This window comes from Scleropages formosus, chromosome 3 (assembly GCF_900964775.1).
Source record: "Scleropages formosus chromosome 3, fSclFor1.1, whole genome shotgun sequence".
NCBI lineage: Eukaryota > Metazoa > Chordata > Actinopteri > Osteoglossiformes > Osteoglossidae > Scleropages > Scleropages formosus.
Genome location: NC_041808.1, coordinates 18,073,613 through 18,091,435, shown reverse-complemented (window position 1 = coordinate 18,091,435; position 17,823 = coordinate 18,073,613). Strand labels below are relative to the sequence as shown.

General features: G+C 41.9%; 2 protein-coding genes across 3 annotated transcripts in view; both read right to left on the bottom strand.

Annotated features, from left to right (window-relative positions):
* The window catches only part of LOC108934966 (serine/threonine-protein kinase Nek7-like), a 49,078-nt gene extending 48,377 nt beyond the window's left edge, over positions 1–701 (bottom strand). Inside the window, exon 1 of the mRNA XM_018753210.2 lies at positions 483–701. The gene's annotated coding sequence lies outside the window, so the exon portion shown is untranslated. The remainder of the gene's footprint in view (positions 1–482) is intronic.
* Positions 702–7,075: 6,374 nt separating this feature from the next.
* LOC108935047 (LIM/homeobox protein Lhx9) lies at positions 7,076–17,355 on the bottom strand. Of its 2 annotated transcripts, none has more exons than XM_029250486.1 (5): positions 17,221–17,349; positions 15,885–16,087; positions 14,604–14,983; positions 10,778–10,980; positions 7,076–7,765 (listed from the first exon to the last, which is right to left on the bottom strand). In XM_029250486.1, the coding sequence occupies exons 1-5, from the start codon at positions 17,335–17,337 to the stop codon at positions 7,709–7,711; spliced, it is 960 nt and encodes a 319-aa protein (XP_029106319.1). In that variant the 5' UTR covers positions 17,338–17,349; the 3' UTR covers positions 7,076–7,708. The 2 variants fall into 2 exon arrangements, with proteins under 2 accessions (XP_029106319.1, XP_029106318.1); XM_029250485.1 differs by lacking the exon at positions 7,076–7,765 and adding an exon at positions 9,750–10,120 and having other exon boundaries at positions 17,221–17,355.
* Between the last annotated feature and the right edge of the window lie 468 nt (positions 17,356–17,823).

Here is a 17,823-nt window from a genome sequence, read left to right as displayed (position 1 = left end):
GGGTTATTATGTTGTCAAAAAAAAAAACACGGTAAACGTGTAAGAGTGAGTGAAATTCACCGCACCGAGTTCATCCAATTTTAATGAGTGAAGCAGGACACTGTTAAATGAGCTAAGACCGAGGGGTGTAAAATACACAGCGCTACCGTGGTTACCGAAGCTGCCGCGCTCGCGCCGGGTGAGGTGCGCTAACTAAATTAGCGAGGCGTAACTGGCAGCGCGACCGCACGCAAACGTGACACTCCGCGCCGCGCTCGCGCTCGGCTCGCGCCCGGCTCCGCGCTGCGCCGCGGCTCACGCACGCCTCGCGCTGCCGCGGGCTGCATGCATGGCTGCCAACTTCGCGAAGCGAGAGAGGAACGCCGCGCCGTCCACCTTTACACTCGCTACACACACTGTCATGTCATGAAAACGCTCCCCTCGAAACGAGTGCATTCTTTCTTTCCAGCACAGGGCGTGCGCGCCGCGAAGGTGTCGCTCACCAGGAAGTGGCTGCGGGACGGGCTGGGGGCGACGTGACGACGCCGGCGCTCTTCTTCGCGTCTCTTCTCTTCTCTTCTCTTCCCTGCTCGCCTTCGGGTTTCTCAGTTTCCAGCTCGAGTGGCTCGCAGCGGGTTCCGCGTGCTGACGGGGCCGGTGGGGTCACAGAGAACCGTGTGCGCGCTCCGGCTAGGCGCGCGCCATCGCGTCGCTGTAGCAGTCCTGCCAAAAGTCCGCACGCGGTTTCCGCAGGAAAGGGGCGGGCCGCGGAGTCGCTGGCGCCCGGGGACGCGACTGGGATAGCGGCGTCTGGCATGACCGCGTTTTTCACCGCGTTTCCCGCCACGAAAACCTTTCTCATTTTCCTGTCGGCTAATTGTTTTTCTCTCTCTCTCTCTCTCTTCTTTTTTTTCCAGAAACTGCAGTTACTTTTGTTTATAAAACACAAAATGCACCCAGTCCTTGTTTTTTCTACCCCCATTGCATTTTGTCCAAATCCCAACAGCAGGACAGCAACGACTAATTCAGATGTATTCGTGGAAGAAAAACGCAATTAATGTTCATCTAATCATCCCCTTGACTCTCTGTGACGTTGTACTTCCAGCAAACAGAAGGCAACATCAATTTACCCTTGAAATACCCTACATTACCCAACAGTTTACATATAGTGTGCAAATACACTACCACTGAAATCTGAACTAATAAAAGGCTGTTGCAGCAGGTTTTGTGCGGGGTAGAGCTCCTTATTTGCAGTCTGAAGGTGGAAGGTTCAAGTCCCCCTCTTGCTGCCCTTGATCAAGGTACTTATCCTGTATAGATAAAGTAATAATATACCCAGTTGTATAAAGGGGTATGTTGTTTTAAAGTTGATTCTTTAACATTATCGGTCACCCTGGACAAAGGTTTCAGCTAAACGAAGAATACAGGTGGTCCCCAACTTACGACGGGGTTATGTTTCGCGAAACCCATCGTAAGTCGAAAATATCGTTAGCCGAAGATGCATTTAATGCACCTAACCTACCAAACATCATAGCCTAGCATATGTGCGATGGCCATTACGGGCTTACTGCCTTCATGCTGGGCAATTATCTTGAGCCTCTCCTCAAGAGTAATTTCCCTCCTCTTCTTCTTCCCACCAGTAGCAGGAGACACAAATTGGGTGTTTCTGTGACATTATGGATGCACAAAACACAACCGCGTGACAGACTGGGAGATGCGGATCGCTGCCCAGCATCGTGAGAGAGTATCGCACCGCACATCGCTTGCCCAGGAAAAATTAAAAATTCAAAGTACGGTTTCTACTAAATGTCTATCGCCAACTCACCATCGTAAAGTCGAAAAATCGTTAAGTCGAACCATCGTAAGTTGAGCATCTGTAATGAGAAATGCTTTATTTTTTCACACTATAAATTGCATGAGAGAAATCACAGCTCTGTGACAATATGTCATATGTCTACTAGAACACAGAACAAGTGTTCCTTGGGTTAACTTTACTGTGACTGAGGATGATTATGATATCAGTTGAACTGCTTGTTATGATTTGAACTGACATTCCAAAGCAGATGTTATCAATGTTTTATTATACATTTGATCAGTGGAATGTAAGACTTGTTCATTTCAATAACAACAATTAAAAACATGTTCACTGTGCTTATGCAAAGACAAATGGGTGATACAAAAATAAGTGATGTGTATACCTTCATTTGACTTTTTTTTGAAGCACTTCAGTAGGCCTTAGTTTAACCTGATATGGGTGAATAATGTGGATAATTTGAATTGTTATATTCTGTAGATTTTGCATAAAAAAGTAACGTGAGCAACAGCTGAAGATTAGAAGAAATGTCTCTGGGAAAGCTGTCAATTCTGCTGGTGCATAATGAAGGGAAATAATGATAACAGATTTTATTGGTCACGCTGTACACCCACCTTTTCCTTTTGAAGAGCCTGATGACACTCTGTGACAGAAAGAAACTATCAGTAACATTTCCGGATTTCAGGCTTTTGACAAAATAATTATGAGGATAGAAGAAAAGTATCTGAATAGCGAAGCATTATAAAAAATACTGTATGTATTTCACAGTTTTGTAGAGTCTTATTTTTTTCCAACTGAAAATGATATGAAAGTTAATTTGTGACATGGGGTGCGGTGGCATGGCAGGTTTGGCAGGGGTCTGCTCTCCAGTGGATCTGAAGTTTGAGTCCTGCTTGGGGTGCCTTGTGAGGGAGTGGTGTCCCATCCTGGGTGTGTTCCCTCCCCCTCCAGCCTTACGCCCTGTGTTGACGGATAGGTTCCAGTTCCCTGCGACCCCGTATGGGACAAGCGGTTCAGAAAATGTGTGTGTGTGTGTATGTGTGTATTTTTCATTGTTTAGTTTCAAATAACAGTGCTGCCATTTGTATCATTCTAACTGGTATATTAAAATGAAGGCACATTGTTTTTAACTTAATCCTTGATTTATGACAGTTTTCTAATGAATGACTCAGTTTGTACAGTATATTGTTTTGTACGTGTACTGTATATTAGGGTGCAGTATTGTGAACTGAGACTACAGTTCTGGAACTGCTTAAAGAAATACACATCCAAATTTACTAAAAAATCTGCATAAATATACTTTTCATGTTATCAATATGTTATAGTGTTATTTTACAATCTAGAATACTACTGTGGCATGGAATCCAGGAAGGCACTATTCATAATTTTGGGTTGTTTGAAACTGAAATGAAAATTAGTGGAAGAATGGAAACTGGAAGTACAGTGAACTCAGACAGCTGCAAAATGACTACATACATTTGCTCATTTAGCAGACACTTTTCGCCAAAGGGACTTCCAGTGAACTCTATGCAGTGTTATCAGCCCACACACCTTATTCACCAAGGTGACTTACACTGCTAGATACACTACTTACACTGGGTCACTCATCCATACATCAGTAGAACACACTCTCCCTGTCACTCACACACTATTGGGGAACCTGAGCAGCATGTCTTTGGACTGTGGGAGGAAACCAGAGCACCCTCGGGAAAACCCATACAGACACAGGGAGAAGATGCAAACTCTACACAGACTGAGAAGGGATCAATCCCACGTCCTCTCATACCACCCAGGCGCTGTGAGACAGCAACGCTACTCCCTGTACCACCATGCCACCTGCTGTCCCCCTCTACAATAATTCAGCTGTATGTTACATAATAAAAATAACAAAAATTAAGATTTAATACATTGAAAAAATTAAGAAAATTAGAATGAAACTAATGTCATACTGAACTGATATAAGTCAATGTAAATCTATAAAAAGAGGAGAGATCTTTGTTTTTCCATACGTTTATTTGATGCTGATGCTCCTTCGTGCTTCAGTAATTGTCTCCTGTGTCGGTTGAACTGTTTTAGGACTTTAACTGTATAAACCTTCGGGGTGTCATCAACTGGCCAGAGTCATGACATTGCATTCCTTGGCTGTATTTACTGAGGGAAATGAAATTATACAGTATTTAGGACTTGGCAAGACTTCACTAGGATTCTGTTGTGCACCAGTTCACAGAATAACAACCCATCTGCATTAACCTTACGCTGTGTGTGTCACCGGCTTATTGTGTGTCAGTGCTCATCTGAGACACGCGTATGGAAACTTCTGTTAAACACTTCATCTCATGCAAAGCTAGCTCGATGAAGGCATATAGAGCATGTGCTCAGCGGCAAGAAGGAGAAGTGCTGGCCTGGAGCTGGAATGGTCTCTCTGAATGTGACATATCATCACTGGCACTTCCAAGCTGGACCTAGAGCCCTCTGTATTGCCATCCATTGTGTACCAATATTGTCAGGAAACTCTTTCTCTCAAGTGGCATTCATCAGTCAGAATACCAGCAAAAATACCGAAATAAATCAGGGCGTTCAGTCAGCACTGATCCCAGTTATGCATTTACTCTGGAGCCCCGAACGAGATTTGAGCTGGCGATCTCCAGAATGAAAAGTCACGCCCAAATCCTCTGTCTGTAAGCTTTTTGACATTAATTTTTGTTCTCCGAATTCATCCGTAATGCCAAACATTATGGAAAACAGGGACAGTGCCGATAAGGTTCCACAGGGTCAAATCCATATAAAGTATTGAAATACATTTATGTTACACTAGATTTCTCGTCAGTACATAGTTTGAGATACATCTACTTTGCATCAGAAGATCTTGGTGAATCATTTCCTTTGATTAGACAGTTAGAATATATTGAAAATCCTTCCTTGCCCTCCCTTCGTCTTTCCCTCCCTCTGACTCTGAGTGTAACACACGCTGTTCTTTCGGTTCAGAGCCAGAGGATTTTGGGTCACGCTCCTTCCTGTTCACATGACGCATACTCACTTGACCCTCAGCATGGCTCTCTCCATGACTCCCCTTCTCTAGCAAGACAAAATGCTCTTGTTGCATTTCTCAGATCTCTGACCTCGGAAAGGCGCTCCACCAAGCCACACACTCTCCCGATATTTCAGAGAGTTATTGCAGGTTGCTGATGGGTGATAATTTGTGACTATGTTGCAGAACAATTTTAGAAATATAACTTTGTTTATGCTCAGAGGTGCCTTTTGAAGGCATGGGTAACACCTGTATTTGCTGTAATTTATTGCAACAGTTTTAAAACATTTGAGCTTTGTTAATGGACAGCAATGGTTTCTGTACTGCAGACGTTTTAAGTGAAAAAAGGTTATTTTTTAAAATTCATTTTTTTCCGACAAACGTTTAAAAGACGGGGTGCAGTTGTGCAGTTTGTTTGACTGGGTCCTGCTCTCCAGTGGGTCTGGGGTTCAAGTCCTGCTTGGGGTGCCTTGCGATGGACTGGCGTCCCATCCTGGGTGTGTCCCTTACGCCCTGTGTTGCCGAGTTAGGCTCCGGCTCCTCGTGACCCCACATGGGACAAGCAGTTTCAGACAATGTGTGTGTGTGCGCATTTAAAAGAAAAAACTAACAGCAGATAGACCTCCTGTACATCACCTATTTTATGTAAAAATTTTTGAATTCTTTCTGCATGATTATGTGTTGTTTGGTGCAAAAAGTCCTACATTATGAATATATAGCAGTTGCAGTGTACTGGAACCTCTTGATAAAAATATGTTCTTTAAAGCGATATAGCACAGAGCAGCCCAAATAATTTCTTTTAGAAAACCTGTGACATCAGCCTTTATTCCAGCTGTTCTTTGCAGCACTTTCTTCAGTCTTGTCATGCATGGTACTCAATGGGCCAAATGGCTACAGACTCTTAACTGAATGACTGATGGCTTATAACTAAAACTTTGATATGCATTTTGTGGGCAGATTGAACAGGGAAGAGAGATATTAATATGACCTCCTGTTCTTTAAGCAGAAATGACTGTACTTTAGTGACAGCTCTATGGATTTCCTAGTTTTGATGATAGACCTTCCAGCTTTCACTGGACCACAAGATGAAAAATCCTAATCGATAAACAGCGTAAAGAATGACATTAAAATTTGTAACAGTGATATTACATTACACTGAAAGCCCACAAGATGCTGTACTGTATTAGACATTTAAATGCATTTGTTGTGAACAGTGGTGATGTCTGTCATTTTGAGGGAGGCGAGCAGTGAAGGGGAGACATGAGGTGAGTGGCTTCATCCCATAGGGAGTTTTTGCATGAGAACCACAGCTGTTTTGTGAAATACCTGTAAACGTCATGAAATTCTGTTTCCTTTAAGAATATTCCAGCCACTTTTACTGATCAAACCAGACGCTATTTCTTTTTTCACTCTCGCTGCTCCTGCCTGTCTGACTTTTCATTTTTTACCGTTTCTGCTTCTTCCTAATTCCTGTTCTTCCCAACTGTCTTATTTTAAATGACAAAAAACAGCTCTGTCCACACACTGACCCTACATACTTTAACGGAGTTTAATAGTCCATGATTTTCACAGTCTTGCGGCAAAACATTAGTAATCAATCTCTGTGTGAGTTTCTACTCTTGATCACAGTGGTCGGGAAAGTGTGTTTTGTAGTTAAACACCTGGAATGTGACACCATAATTACCAGGTCTTGTTTTATGTGATATTATCTGAGAATAGAAAGATGACAGCAAATGTGATTACATTCCTGGCAGTGCTTCTGAGGGTTGCATCAGGACCCCGAAGCACTTTTCTGACACCACACCCGATCTTGACTTCACCTCTTCATCATACTAAAGGTCGTAACTCACATGTTACCAGAAAAAAAGAAAACATACTGTTTTATTAGAGAACTTGGGATATGTTCTCTTGAGGAAAATATTAATGTTAATCTTCACTTTTGTTTGAGGCACAATGCTGAATTCAGAAAATTTAAGTGTTTGAAAATCCTTCCCGACATACTGTATACATAACAACATTTCAGTAGTATAGTATAGTCATAATGTAGTTATTCCAGTGATGAAAGATGTAATTCAACAGTAAATATGTGGTCATCGAAGTGTAATTAGTTGGTATGTAGATGTGTTCAAAGCTTAAAGGTTTGTTCTTTGCATTTTTCATCAGTATTGCAATGCAATAGTTTCCAGAAAGCAATTTCAGATAACTGTTTATTTTTGTTGACAACAAAACTGGATGCATAAAACAGAAATGTCTTCAATACAATTTTTGGAAATAACAAACTTTAAAACTGCATGCAAAATTTGACTTATTTCATCTTTTATTAAATTCCTCTTGTGGCACAGTTAGGTGGTGAAGCACACACCTTGCAGTCTCTAAGGTTGCCTCCTTATATTGTGGCAGGTCTACTGCCTGGCTTTCAGAGCTTCTTGAAATTGCATTTGCAAGAAAAGAAAGAATTTCTCATTAAGGTGCTGCAGAGGTACATTATCGGTGCGCCTTTATACAAGTATTGACAGGAAATAATTCTGTTGTTTAATGGTCTGCTTCCTTTAATTCATGCAGTTGCCCCTTTTTCTTGCTGCCAGGTTGCTCTGACATATTTATGCATATATATATACAAATGGGTTTTGTAATGCTATGAACTTCATTCCAGTACAAAGAGAAAGCCAGGTCTTGTTTCACAATAGTAATAGTTCAAAAAAGTAAAAAGAAATACAGAAGTTTCTCCTCCGTTGGTGGGCTGAAACATTCAGGAAACACATTTTATGGTCAGTTTTTACGTTTTTTGGCTTAACAGATTCTTTATATTTTTTCTTTTAGTCTTATCCTAATTGTCTTTGTCTTCAATGGTGAGGAATTCCGATCAAAGTTTTCCTTCTTTTAATACTTTAGGGAATTTTCAAACGTCGGGAGGTGTGGCTGTAATGCCCCAAGATTTGTTCTCCCTGAAAAAAAATCATAGAGTAACAATTTATTAAACTACAGAGCAACCTAGCTTTATGGGGTCTGCAACTTCTTTTACTCCATTGTAATTGTTCTATCATATTCATATATGTTCCAGTATTAGATTGGGTTGATGTAAATGTAGCGATATTCATGCATTAAGTACTATCTCTTCATTTTGCAACTGACTACGAAGTTGTGTATCCGAGGGGCATTACTTGGAATTGGTAAACACCACAAAATTTAAGAACAGAACTGTAGAGGGTTTTTGTTTTGTCAGTGAACATTTAATTATGACACTAAAATTAAGTAGTGTAAACAGTACCACTCATCCTTAAGTAATACTCAACACATTCAAATTGTTAATATAATAAAATAAAACTCATTTAAAGCAATGTATTTTATTCACACAAAATTTAATAAGATATATAACAACTGTTTGGTCCATAAATATTTAAGGGGAAATAATATCTATACACCATCTTTATCAAGAAACAAAGAAACATGGACAATCTTGTAAGAACAGTTACTGTACTATAAACACAAAAAAAATCAATAACTCCAATTCTTGAACTATCCAATTATCAGCTGCTGCCTGCAATGTGGCTGTCCCATCTGAACAGTGGAGATCTTCCAAAATAAGATATAACAGTACAAAACCAATGAGCCATTAAAATGATGTAAATCAGTTAACAAACAACATGTATCCTGATTTTCACAAACTCTTCCAAGTTGTAGGATAAGGCACATAGTAAAACTGAGATAGGCATCTACTTTATAAGAGTAGATCAATTGACCATTTTGTTCTACAAAAGAACAAATTTTGACACACTTACAATGAAATGTACTTAGCCTCAGCAAGGACCAGAAAGAACAAGTTTTTGGTTTTTTTCAGTGGCAAGTGCCCATAAAGAAAATATGATGTCAGAAAACATTGTATATGGATGATTTTTTTTTCCTTCGGGCTCATCTGAAAATTTCCCATCACTTTTACGGTCTTCGTATTGTTCAGCTCAGCAACCTACACATGTCAGCTTCTCGTTTTTCTCAGTCATTCTTCTTCCACTGGCTTGTGCCATTTTTAAACTAACACCCTGAGCAACTTAAGAACAATACACTATTATCGAGGCAGTATATTGTTACTTAATAGTGTACTTCTGTTTCACATCTGCTTAAAATAATCACAACATGTTTAGGCCAAGTACTTAATTCAATCTATAAGTCGGATTCTTTCCTATAGTTGCTTTAATCATTTGGCAAAGCTAAGGAAAGTTAGCATGGTAAAGGGACTGAATTTAACCTTTTGTTTCATAAAAGTTCTTAATTGTGGAAAATATCAACTCAGATGATAAGAACACCAATTCAGATTGCTGTTTTTGTTTTTTTTTCCCCTCAATTTATGATATTGTTATCACTGTGCAAGTCTCAATTTCCTCGGATTCACACAGCAGATAAAGCTTTATGTAAAAAGAAAATACACACTGAATTTTTCTTCCGCCAGATTTTTGAACTTGAGTGTAGAACAGTTTAAAATCTGATTGCCGTTTTCATTTATGCGTGCAATAATTTATTTAATTTGAAACATATGTGATGGACGGTTAATTTGAATTATATTAAAAGTGCACATTACACACACTAATACTGCCCTTATTCCCCAGATATAACTGTCTGTTCTGATGTAGTGCATAAACACAGATGTTTTTGTGGGCACAATCCAAATGTATACACGATAAATTCAATTTATGAATCATACATAGACATTAAATTGTTTCATTGTCTGACAGTATTTAATTTAGATTAGATTAAGTTAAAATTTGTTAAAAGGTGTTTATGTGATTTTGAAGATATTGTAATGGTGTTTAGGTTTTGTATCTCAAAAGCCAGAAGAGAAATTATAATCCTTATTACCACAATTATCACTGATATTAGTCCACTTAGTACTTAGACACCAATTACTGAATATCTAACTACACAAGCAGATTCCAAGCAGTTCCTACACACCACAATTTTGATAGATTTTTTTTTCCCGGTTGTTTCTTTGCTCTTCCAAGATTTGTGTCTCTGGTCGTTAAGATGTCTTTTAAAATGTCTTGTTAAAAAAGTTAGAAAAGGTTTGTTAGAGTACTTTGCGAGGGACTCCCGGACTCATGGCTGTCCAGACTAGATGTCACTGAAGTCACTACAGTGATAGAGGGATTGGTCAGGTCTGTTAGTGTGGTCGCGGCGCTGGGCGGGGTGAGTGGGCCGCTGTCGGACGAGGGCGGAGGGAGGGACGTGCCGTCGGCCTTATCAACACCCCCATTCTCCTGTCGCAAAACGTTCCGTCTGAATTTGGCTCTTGCATTTTGGAACCACACCTGCAAACCAATCCGAATGTCTTTACTTCCATAAGTCTGATTTAGTGTGTTCGTTATGTTTACTTTTTTAATGCAGCTGCCTTGCATATAAAAAAACACCACATACTAACTGAGCAAATCAAAATTGATCTTTGAAAAAGGGGGACGAGAATAAAGTTTATAATACATTTAAGATGAGGGCTGCTGATTTTGAGTCAAACCTTTAATTTATTTTTTTTTCCCCTAAGCAAAAACCAAATTGTAATTATAAGCAGAATGTTGCATCCACTAAAATATCAATATTTTGACCTTATTTTAAATGTAATAGTCATCGTGTGTATATTTAATCTGTGTAACACTGCTTATTACCCCCTTGTTTTGCAATGTTAACCTTTTCGCCTTTTCTTCCACATATCTCTCATGAATTACGCTTTTAATGAAAATAATCATTTTGCATTTATTCTTTTGGCTGCACAGAGGGATACTGGGGGAAATCAGTGGATGAAACATACAAAGACTTAAGGAAGAACTTTTTGTCTGTCTAAAGTTTTACATAAAACAGTTAAAATGGCTTCAGAACTGAAGCAATATAAAAGGACATAAAGAATAAAGTGGATGTGCAATTCCAGGTAATCATGAACTAAACAGGATCAGAGGGAAGGATGCGTGAATGCTTACCTGTAGAACTCTTTTGGTGAGCCCAGTTTTCTGGGCAAGCTGCTTTAAGTCCTTTGCGTCGGGGTTGTGGTTAATAGCAAAGTAGGACTTCATGGTGCGGAGCTGGTTGTGTTTGAAGGACGTCCGCATGCGCTTGGTCTTCTGGGACGGGGGGTAGGGCTGCTGATCCCGGTCCAGGTGATCGGTTTCATTCTCATTGCACCCTAAGAGCAAAGAAGGGGTAAAATATTCTTCCTGCTTAATGGCTGCAGTTGACCTTTAACTGGATCATTCAACCTTTCACTCAAAAATCACAAGTTTGTCTAAGGGACAAACAGAAAAAAAGGTGCATGTGATGAATTCGCTGACATGTTGCTTAGCATAGATATTAATGACCAGTAACCTGAAGGTTGCTGGTTCCGTCCCCATTCTCCAGTACGGCTCTAGAACCCTTGACCAAGATACTTACCCTGAGCACTAAAAATACTCAGGTGTAAAAATTACAGTTAAAAAGTCCATAATTATAAATGACTGATTCATGATGCAATTTAATCGGCAAAAACATAGCCGTAATGAAATTTAAAAAGAAGACATAAACGTTTTTAAAAAAATGTGTCACCGGTACTTTTTATGCAATTCCTTGAAACCTTCGCAATACGAACCGAACCAAAGAACGTGTGTTAATGCGTTTCGGGACTAAATGTGCTGCTCTGATGCATTCGATGAATGGCCAGTAGCACGACTAGACAGTTTGAGGGCCACAGGAGTAACTACGCACTACTGGCTATGTACGCACGTACACGATGTGCAGAACGCCAGCAAACCCTAAACATCTTGGGTTTGAACATGTTTACTGCAGTGATCATAGTGCCATGGCATTTTTCCCGCCATTTAGAAGTCAGGCTCGAGCTTAAGGTCAAGGATATTTAGCTCACTGCACACAGAAAGGGGTAGCAGCCTGGCAACCTTAAGTGTGGTAACATGTACTACAATGAAGACTATGGGGTTTTAAAGGTTTTTACATCGAAGTGTTTCTGTATATTTCAAAAAGTGTAGGGAAGCAACTATTGTAAGCAAGGCGGCTTCACGTTCTGTTTTCAACGCGTTGTGTGCGCATCACGTGTGCGATTTGCCGCGTGTTGAGTTGCACAATTAACTCTGAATGAATAGTGCATGACAGAAATCGTTATTAATTTTTTTAAACGAAAACTGGGTTTCCAATCAGGAAAATATTAACGGACTTGGTCTTTTATTTCCCAAAATGCTATCTCCACCTTTTTGGCTTTCTTTTCTACGTTTACGTTTTTTGACGATGCACAGCACTTCTAAGGAACATACCAAACGGTTTTTTGAAACGTGTAAAAACGAGTGCTGTGCCATAGTTTGAAGTCTGGTGGTGTACAAAAATCGCCACACGTTCAGAGCTGTAATTGGTCCACTTTCAGTGTGGAGCGCAGCAGCGCGCGGCAACACTTCCGCGCCACGGCTATTCGAGCGGCGCTGTTGTACTTGCACTGGCCTCCACTAGGGGTCTCTACAGCATCGACGAACGCAGCCCGCTTCTAATTGGTCGGTTACGCTGACTTTTGTTCATCGTCTTTCCCCTTTCTCACAAAGTTGCGCTCTAATGGACGCTCGCTGTGGTCCGCAGTACATCTCGGAAACAGGGCGATAGGCTGGACAGGGTACACCCTGGGTGGGGTTCCGATCCATCACAGGTTGGACTCTCTCACACACACACACACACACACACACACACACACACACACACACACGGGTGAATGTGCGTACGGATTGGTCCGGATTCCAACCGCCGTCCGAACCCACCGCTCAAGATAATGAGGCACAAACAACAAGCGTCGCCATTTCATTTAGTTATTATTCTTTGTAAGCGTTGTCCGAGGCGAATGTTAGATAAAATGTTAACTAAAGAACTTTATATTGATTTATCCAGCTTGGTATTATTGTTAGTGTATCAATTCAAGGTAATAACGTTGTTCCGGGCGTTACAGCAGGAATGGAATTCAGATCCAGAAAGAAGCGGTGCTGAACACTTCCGTAACCCCGCTGCACAAATGCAAAATACAAACTGCGTCGTATTTTACGGACAACAGCCGCATAGTTTAATAAGGGAAGAGTGTCGACAGTCTCAAAGAGCATCTTGGACGGTTTCTTTAAAGATGCCTTCATTTAAAATGACGTTGGGATGTCCAATTCCTCTTTGTAGCCTTTTTCCTAAGCCCATATATATACACCTGTTTCTGTCTTCATCCAGGTAAGCTTTGTAAAACTATGCTGAACAATTGCAAATAAAGGTATCGTACTGAAAAGTACACTATAATTCTCCGTGTGTTTATTGGTTCAAAAGGAAATCAGTTTTGTTTTTGTTCTTGCGCTGTCTAATTTATCTTTTTCTTATCATCATCATCGTTATTATTATTATTATTATTATTATTATGAAGCTGAGGCCTACTTAGAATGTGAGAGCATTAACTTTACAGTGATTAAGAGACGAGTACAAGTCACTAAATCACAGAATATCTCTGATGAAGAAGCTCCGTGTCTCGTCCTAATCCTAGGAGCGGTGTTTTTTTTTTTTTTTTTCTTTCCCTCCCCAGTCCCGCGCGCTTTTTCCGCGGTCGGTGCAGTTTATCCTCTTTCTGCGAGCAGCACTGACCTCCTGATGGTGATTAAAAGGTGGTGGGCGGCCAGGGATTCCAACGTCACGTTCAATTAACACCGAACAATTAACGTGCAACCCATGTTCCACTTGCAGTCGAGAAGAACGGCGCGGGCACACACACACACACACACACACACACACACACAAATACACACACGTTTCCACTATTCCACTTGGGATATCACTTAAATACGAGTAATATTCCACTTCAATATCATCTTAGTGACGAAAGGTTAAGAAACATCAGAACTTCCCCTCTTATGAAACGAGTGGGATATTAAAAAGTTTACATCGCAGTAGAAATAATATAAAAATGCTTGTACGGGATAAAAAGAGCTGTTTAGTGTGACGTATTTTTAGCGCATAAATAAACTACTTATTCCAGTAGTCATTGCTCTGATACATTGGATAACCTACAATTCAACTCAAATTCGTGTAAATGCATATGCAGCATTATTATTCGTCTACATTTACATTTACATTTATACATTTACTAGAGACTTTTCTCCGAAGCGACGTACATCTCACTGAAATACAATGTCTACCGGTTATTATACCGTATTAAAATAAGAACTGCATAACAACGACATAAAAACGATGTTTTCACTAATATCTTCAGAAGTGTAATACATTTTGCACAAGCAAAAAAGCATTTCAAAAATAATAAAATCACGATCACTTAAGAGATATAAATACAGGGTGACATACACTGATACAGTATCATTTTGATGCACGCGTGTGAAATAAGCCCAAATAGTGTGACGTAAAATGAATTACCCTGGTGATCCTAGGCCGAGATGAACGCACCACTAGTACTCGATCTGACTTCGGAACTAATAACACGGTCATGATTATGTGGAGTTTAATGCTTCATAATCATGATGATCATGCTGCAGGGACGCAGGCATGTTGGCACTGCACGCATGTTGTTTCGAATCCCCTCGTGCCGGTGTCAACTTGGTCAAGGTACTTACCCTGATTTGACACGGTGAAAATAAGCCCGCGGTATGAATTCTAAGTCTGAAAGTTGGTGTGAAGCTGCTGCTGCTGCTGATGATGATGATGATGATGATCGGCCCGATCTAGCGGTGTAAGTCGCCCGCCCGCCCGGCACAAAAGCGTGAGTGTGCAGCATAAGGCCGACCACGAGTTCGAGAGCCTCACCAGAGGTGTAGGAGCCCATGTCCACCCCCATGGCGGGACTCTTCCTCTTCCTCGGCCGCCCCTTCTGCACCGTGCCCGTGCCGTTGAAGTAGGGCAGCGCCAGGCCACCGCCGCCTCCGCCGCCGCCGCCTCCTCCTTTCACCGCCAGGTCCGTGTAGTTGAGCTGGGGGTGGTACTCCCCCTGGAGCAGGGCCTCGAAGTGCGCCCTGCAGTACACCAGGCTGTCCTTCATGCCGAAGTGGTCGCCCGTGGTCAGCGTCTTGCCGCACGTGCTGCACGTGAAGCAGCTCAGGTGGTACACGGAGTCCCGCGCGCGCATCACCATCTCCGAGGCCGAGATGCCGAGGTGGCAGCGCGCGCACCTCTGCACCGAGAACCTCCTGGAAGGACGAGGACACACCGTCGTTATTCGCCGCCGTTTTAATTTAAAGGAAGACAAAGAGGTCTTCGTAGCGCGAGGCTTCATCATTCCTGCGGGGTCAGCACCTAGGCTCGAGCGCTACGGCTACTACAGCAGGCCTGGGATTCGATCGGATAACCTAAAGGTGTGAAGGCGAGAGTCTTAAACACTACACCACTACCTGCTGAGACTGCAGCAGTTGCCTTTAGACATTGGTTGGGAGTGCTGCCTGCTTTCAGCCGTGTATTTCTTCACATCACGTGTCTGCTTTTCTTCAGCTCGAGCGCGACTCACGGTCCGAAGGAAGGGGCGCGCGCGCACGTCCTCGTCTGATTTTAATGCAAACCACGCACGCGACGTTTAGTTACAAACGCCCCAAAACATGCAAAAACCATCCACAAAACCGTCAAAGACTTGCCGTTTAACACAACACGATGTTAACGTGAACGCGAATTTCTACACGGCTTCGAACGAAGTCAGAACAGGCAAGGCAAGCTTTATACTGTCGCGTGAAAAGCCACAAAATAAGGGGTTTCCGTCCTAAAAAGACGGTGCTGGATTCACACACACACACACACACACACAGTGAATGCTGTCGCATCCTACACTGAAAAGTTCAGACTTTATATTACCAATGCACTCTATTAAAAAAAAGGGGGGGGGGGGGGGAACAGCGCTCTGGCAGTGTTCTTTAACGTCTGTGTAATAATAATAATAATAATAATAATAATAATAATGATGTAATTATTATTGCCATTAATAATAATGATTTAATAATAATTATTATTATCATTATGTTGTTGTTCATTGCACTCATAACTCGACATAGTGACGGCGCACAGCACAGGTAGGGCCGCGCCGCTCTCGGTCGGTGTCCTCACCTGTAATAGTCCTCTTTGCAGTAGATGCTGCCGTCCTTGGCGAAGCACGTGAGCTCGGACTCGAGCGCCAGTTTGCACTCACAGCACTTGAGACACCTCAGGTGCCACTGCTTGTCCACGGCCAGCAGGTAGTACCTGTCCGAGATCTTCCCTCCACAGCCGGCGCACAGGGCGGGTTTCTCCGGCCTCACGGTGGGCATGATCTGCGTCGATGACAAAAAGGTGACACGGAGCTGTCATTCCGCTTGCCTGTGGCTCATGCAGAAAAACGAAATAAAGTCACCTTTGTTTCCCTAAAAGGTTACAGTGTGCTGTATTACGCTTGCATTTGCGTTAAAAATTAAATCTTCTAAAAATAATAAAAGTACATTTAAAAAAATTGGATAAATCGCTTAAATAAATTACTAAAAAAAGTCATTTCTCATAATTTTTAGTTATTGTAAGAGCTGCATTTCAGGAAGCTGTCCGCGTGAAAATCCCGGAAAAAATAATATTGTTTCATCAATTAACTATTTTAGTTTATATAAATCATTATAATAATTCTTATGCGACTGAAAGAGAATTTCTTGCGAAATGGAAAATATTTGCAATTTAATTTAACGATCCTCGTATTTTATTTTTCATGTATTAACTGTTATATGAAAAGTCTGTGTATTATTTTTAATAAAATAATTATTATTCAGAGATACAAAGGTAAATTAGACGTACCAAAATATAAAAGCTTAATTCATCACTGTAATGGTAAATTATGACTTTTCTATGCATATAGCAGACATATAACTTTCAGAGTTTTGCAGCTATAGTTAGAATAACCCCGAATTATATATATATATATATATATAAAACCGCGCAGTGTCAATTTAACTTTAATGTTCATTAACTGACGCTTCTTTGCTCTTTTAAATATTCTATATCTGTTTCGCCCTCTGTGACTTATGTTTTAGTTGCCTGGAGCCTGAAAATGACAAATATAATGCTGCTTTATTCATTAGTGCTAAGAAATACCTATAATTAATACACACTTGGAGGCGTGGCCGACTTTAAGAGATCTTCTCCATTTTAAAACGTATTTATTTATTTTCATTTGCCAACAGCGCATGATCGATTGGCATTTATTCGCCTGTTTTTTGGGATTTAGACAAGAAAAAAAAAAATACAAGCATGTCATTAATTTGTCAAACAAAAGTTGCAGACAGGCCCAGAGAGTCAGAGAGGAAACACCACAAAGGGACACGTAAAGCTTAAACTCCACGCGCGTCGCGTGGCCCTCCCGATGGTGAGAACACGGGTTCGGGGGGGGGACACCGTGCTGTAAAGTGGAAGCTAAGGGTCCTACCGTGTCCCTTCCGTTGATGTGAACTCCTTTGACGAGGCGAGGCTCCGTCTTGGACCTCCTCTCCATCTCCTCCATTATCCCTTGGATATGATCCCCGGAGATGCCGTGGAAAAGCATGGCTCATGGACGAACTGTTCGGCACCCCCCCCCCACCTCCACGAGTCTAGACCATCCACACGGAGGTGGCACGAGACGCTCGCACGCACCGCACCAGGGGCAGCGATGTGGCAGCACGAGCAGCCTGGGACGCGAAGCCCAGAACTTAGCCGCGGCGCGCTCCTTTCCCAGGAAAGAAGGGTAGTAGTCCAAAGATGAAGGAGCTCGGCCCCGGGAGCAGAGACGGGCTCCTCGTGAAGCCAGAAGTCGCTGTGGTGCGGTCGGGTTTCAATTCAAGGCTGACAGTGTCCACGCCGTGCCGGTGCCGGAGCCGGTGCCGGTGCCGGTGCCGGAGGACTTGCAGGCTCCTGGAGCTCAGGTTGGGACTGCGCGCATCTGTGCGCCTGCATGGTCTTATTTGTGAGCGCGGCAGAAGCCTGCCCAGTTCGGGTAATTTGGTAGGAGGAGTTCTCCCTCTTTCAATTGCCACTGATTTCTATTCACCAA

Bases quoted from the DNA above. Each gene is read 5' to 3' on its own strand.
- LOC108935047 (XM_029250485.1), bottom strand. From the start codon at position 17,337: ATGCTTTTCCACGGCATCTCCGGGGATCATATCCAAGGGATAATGGAG. The intron at 16,088-17,220 runs GTAGGACCCTTA...TCATCGACGCAG, and splicing joins ACATCAACGGAAGGGACACG to ATCATGCCCACCGTGAGGCC. The intron at 10,121-10,777 runs GTAAGCATTCAC...ATTGGTTTGCAG, and splicing joins TCACCAAAAGAGTTCTACAG to GTGTGGTTCCAAAATGCAAG.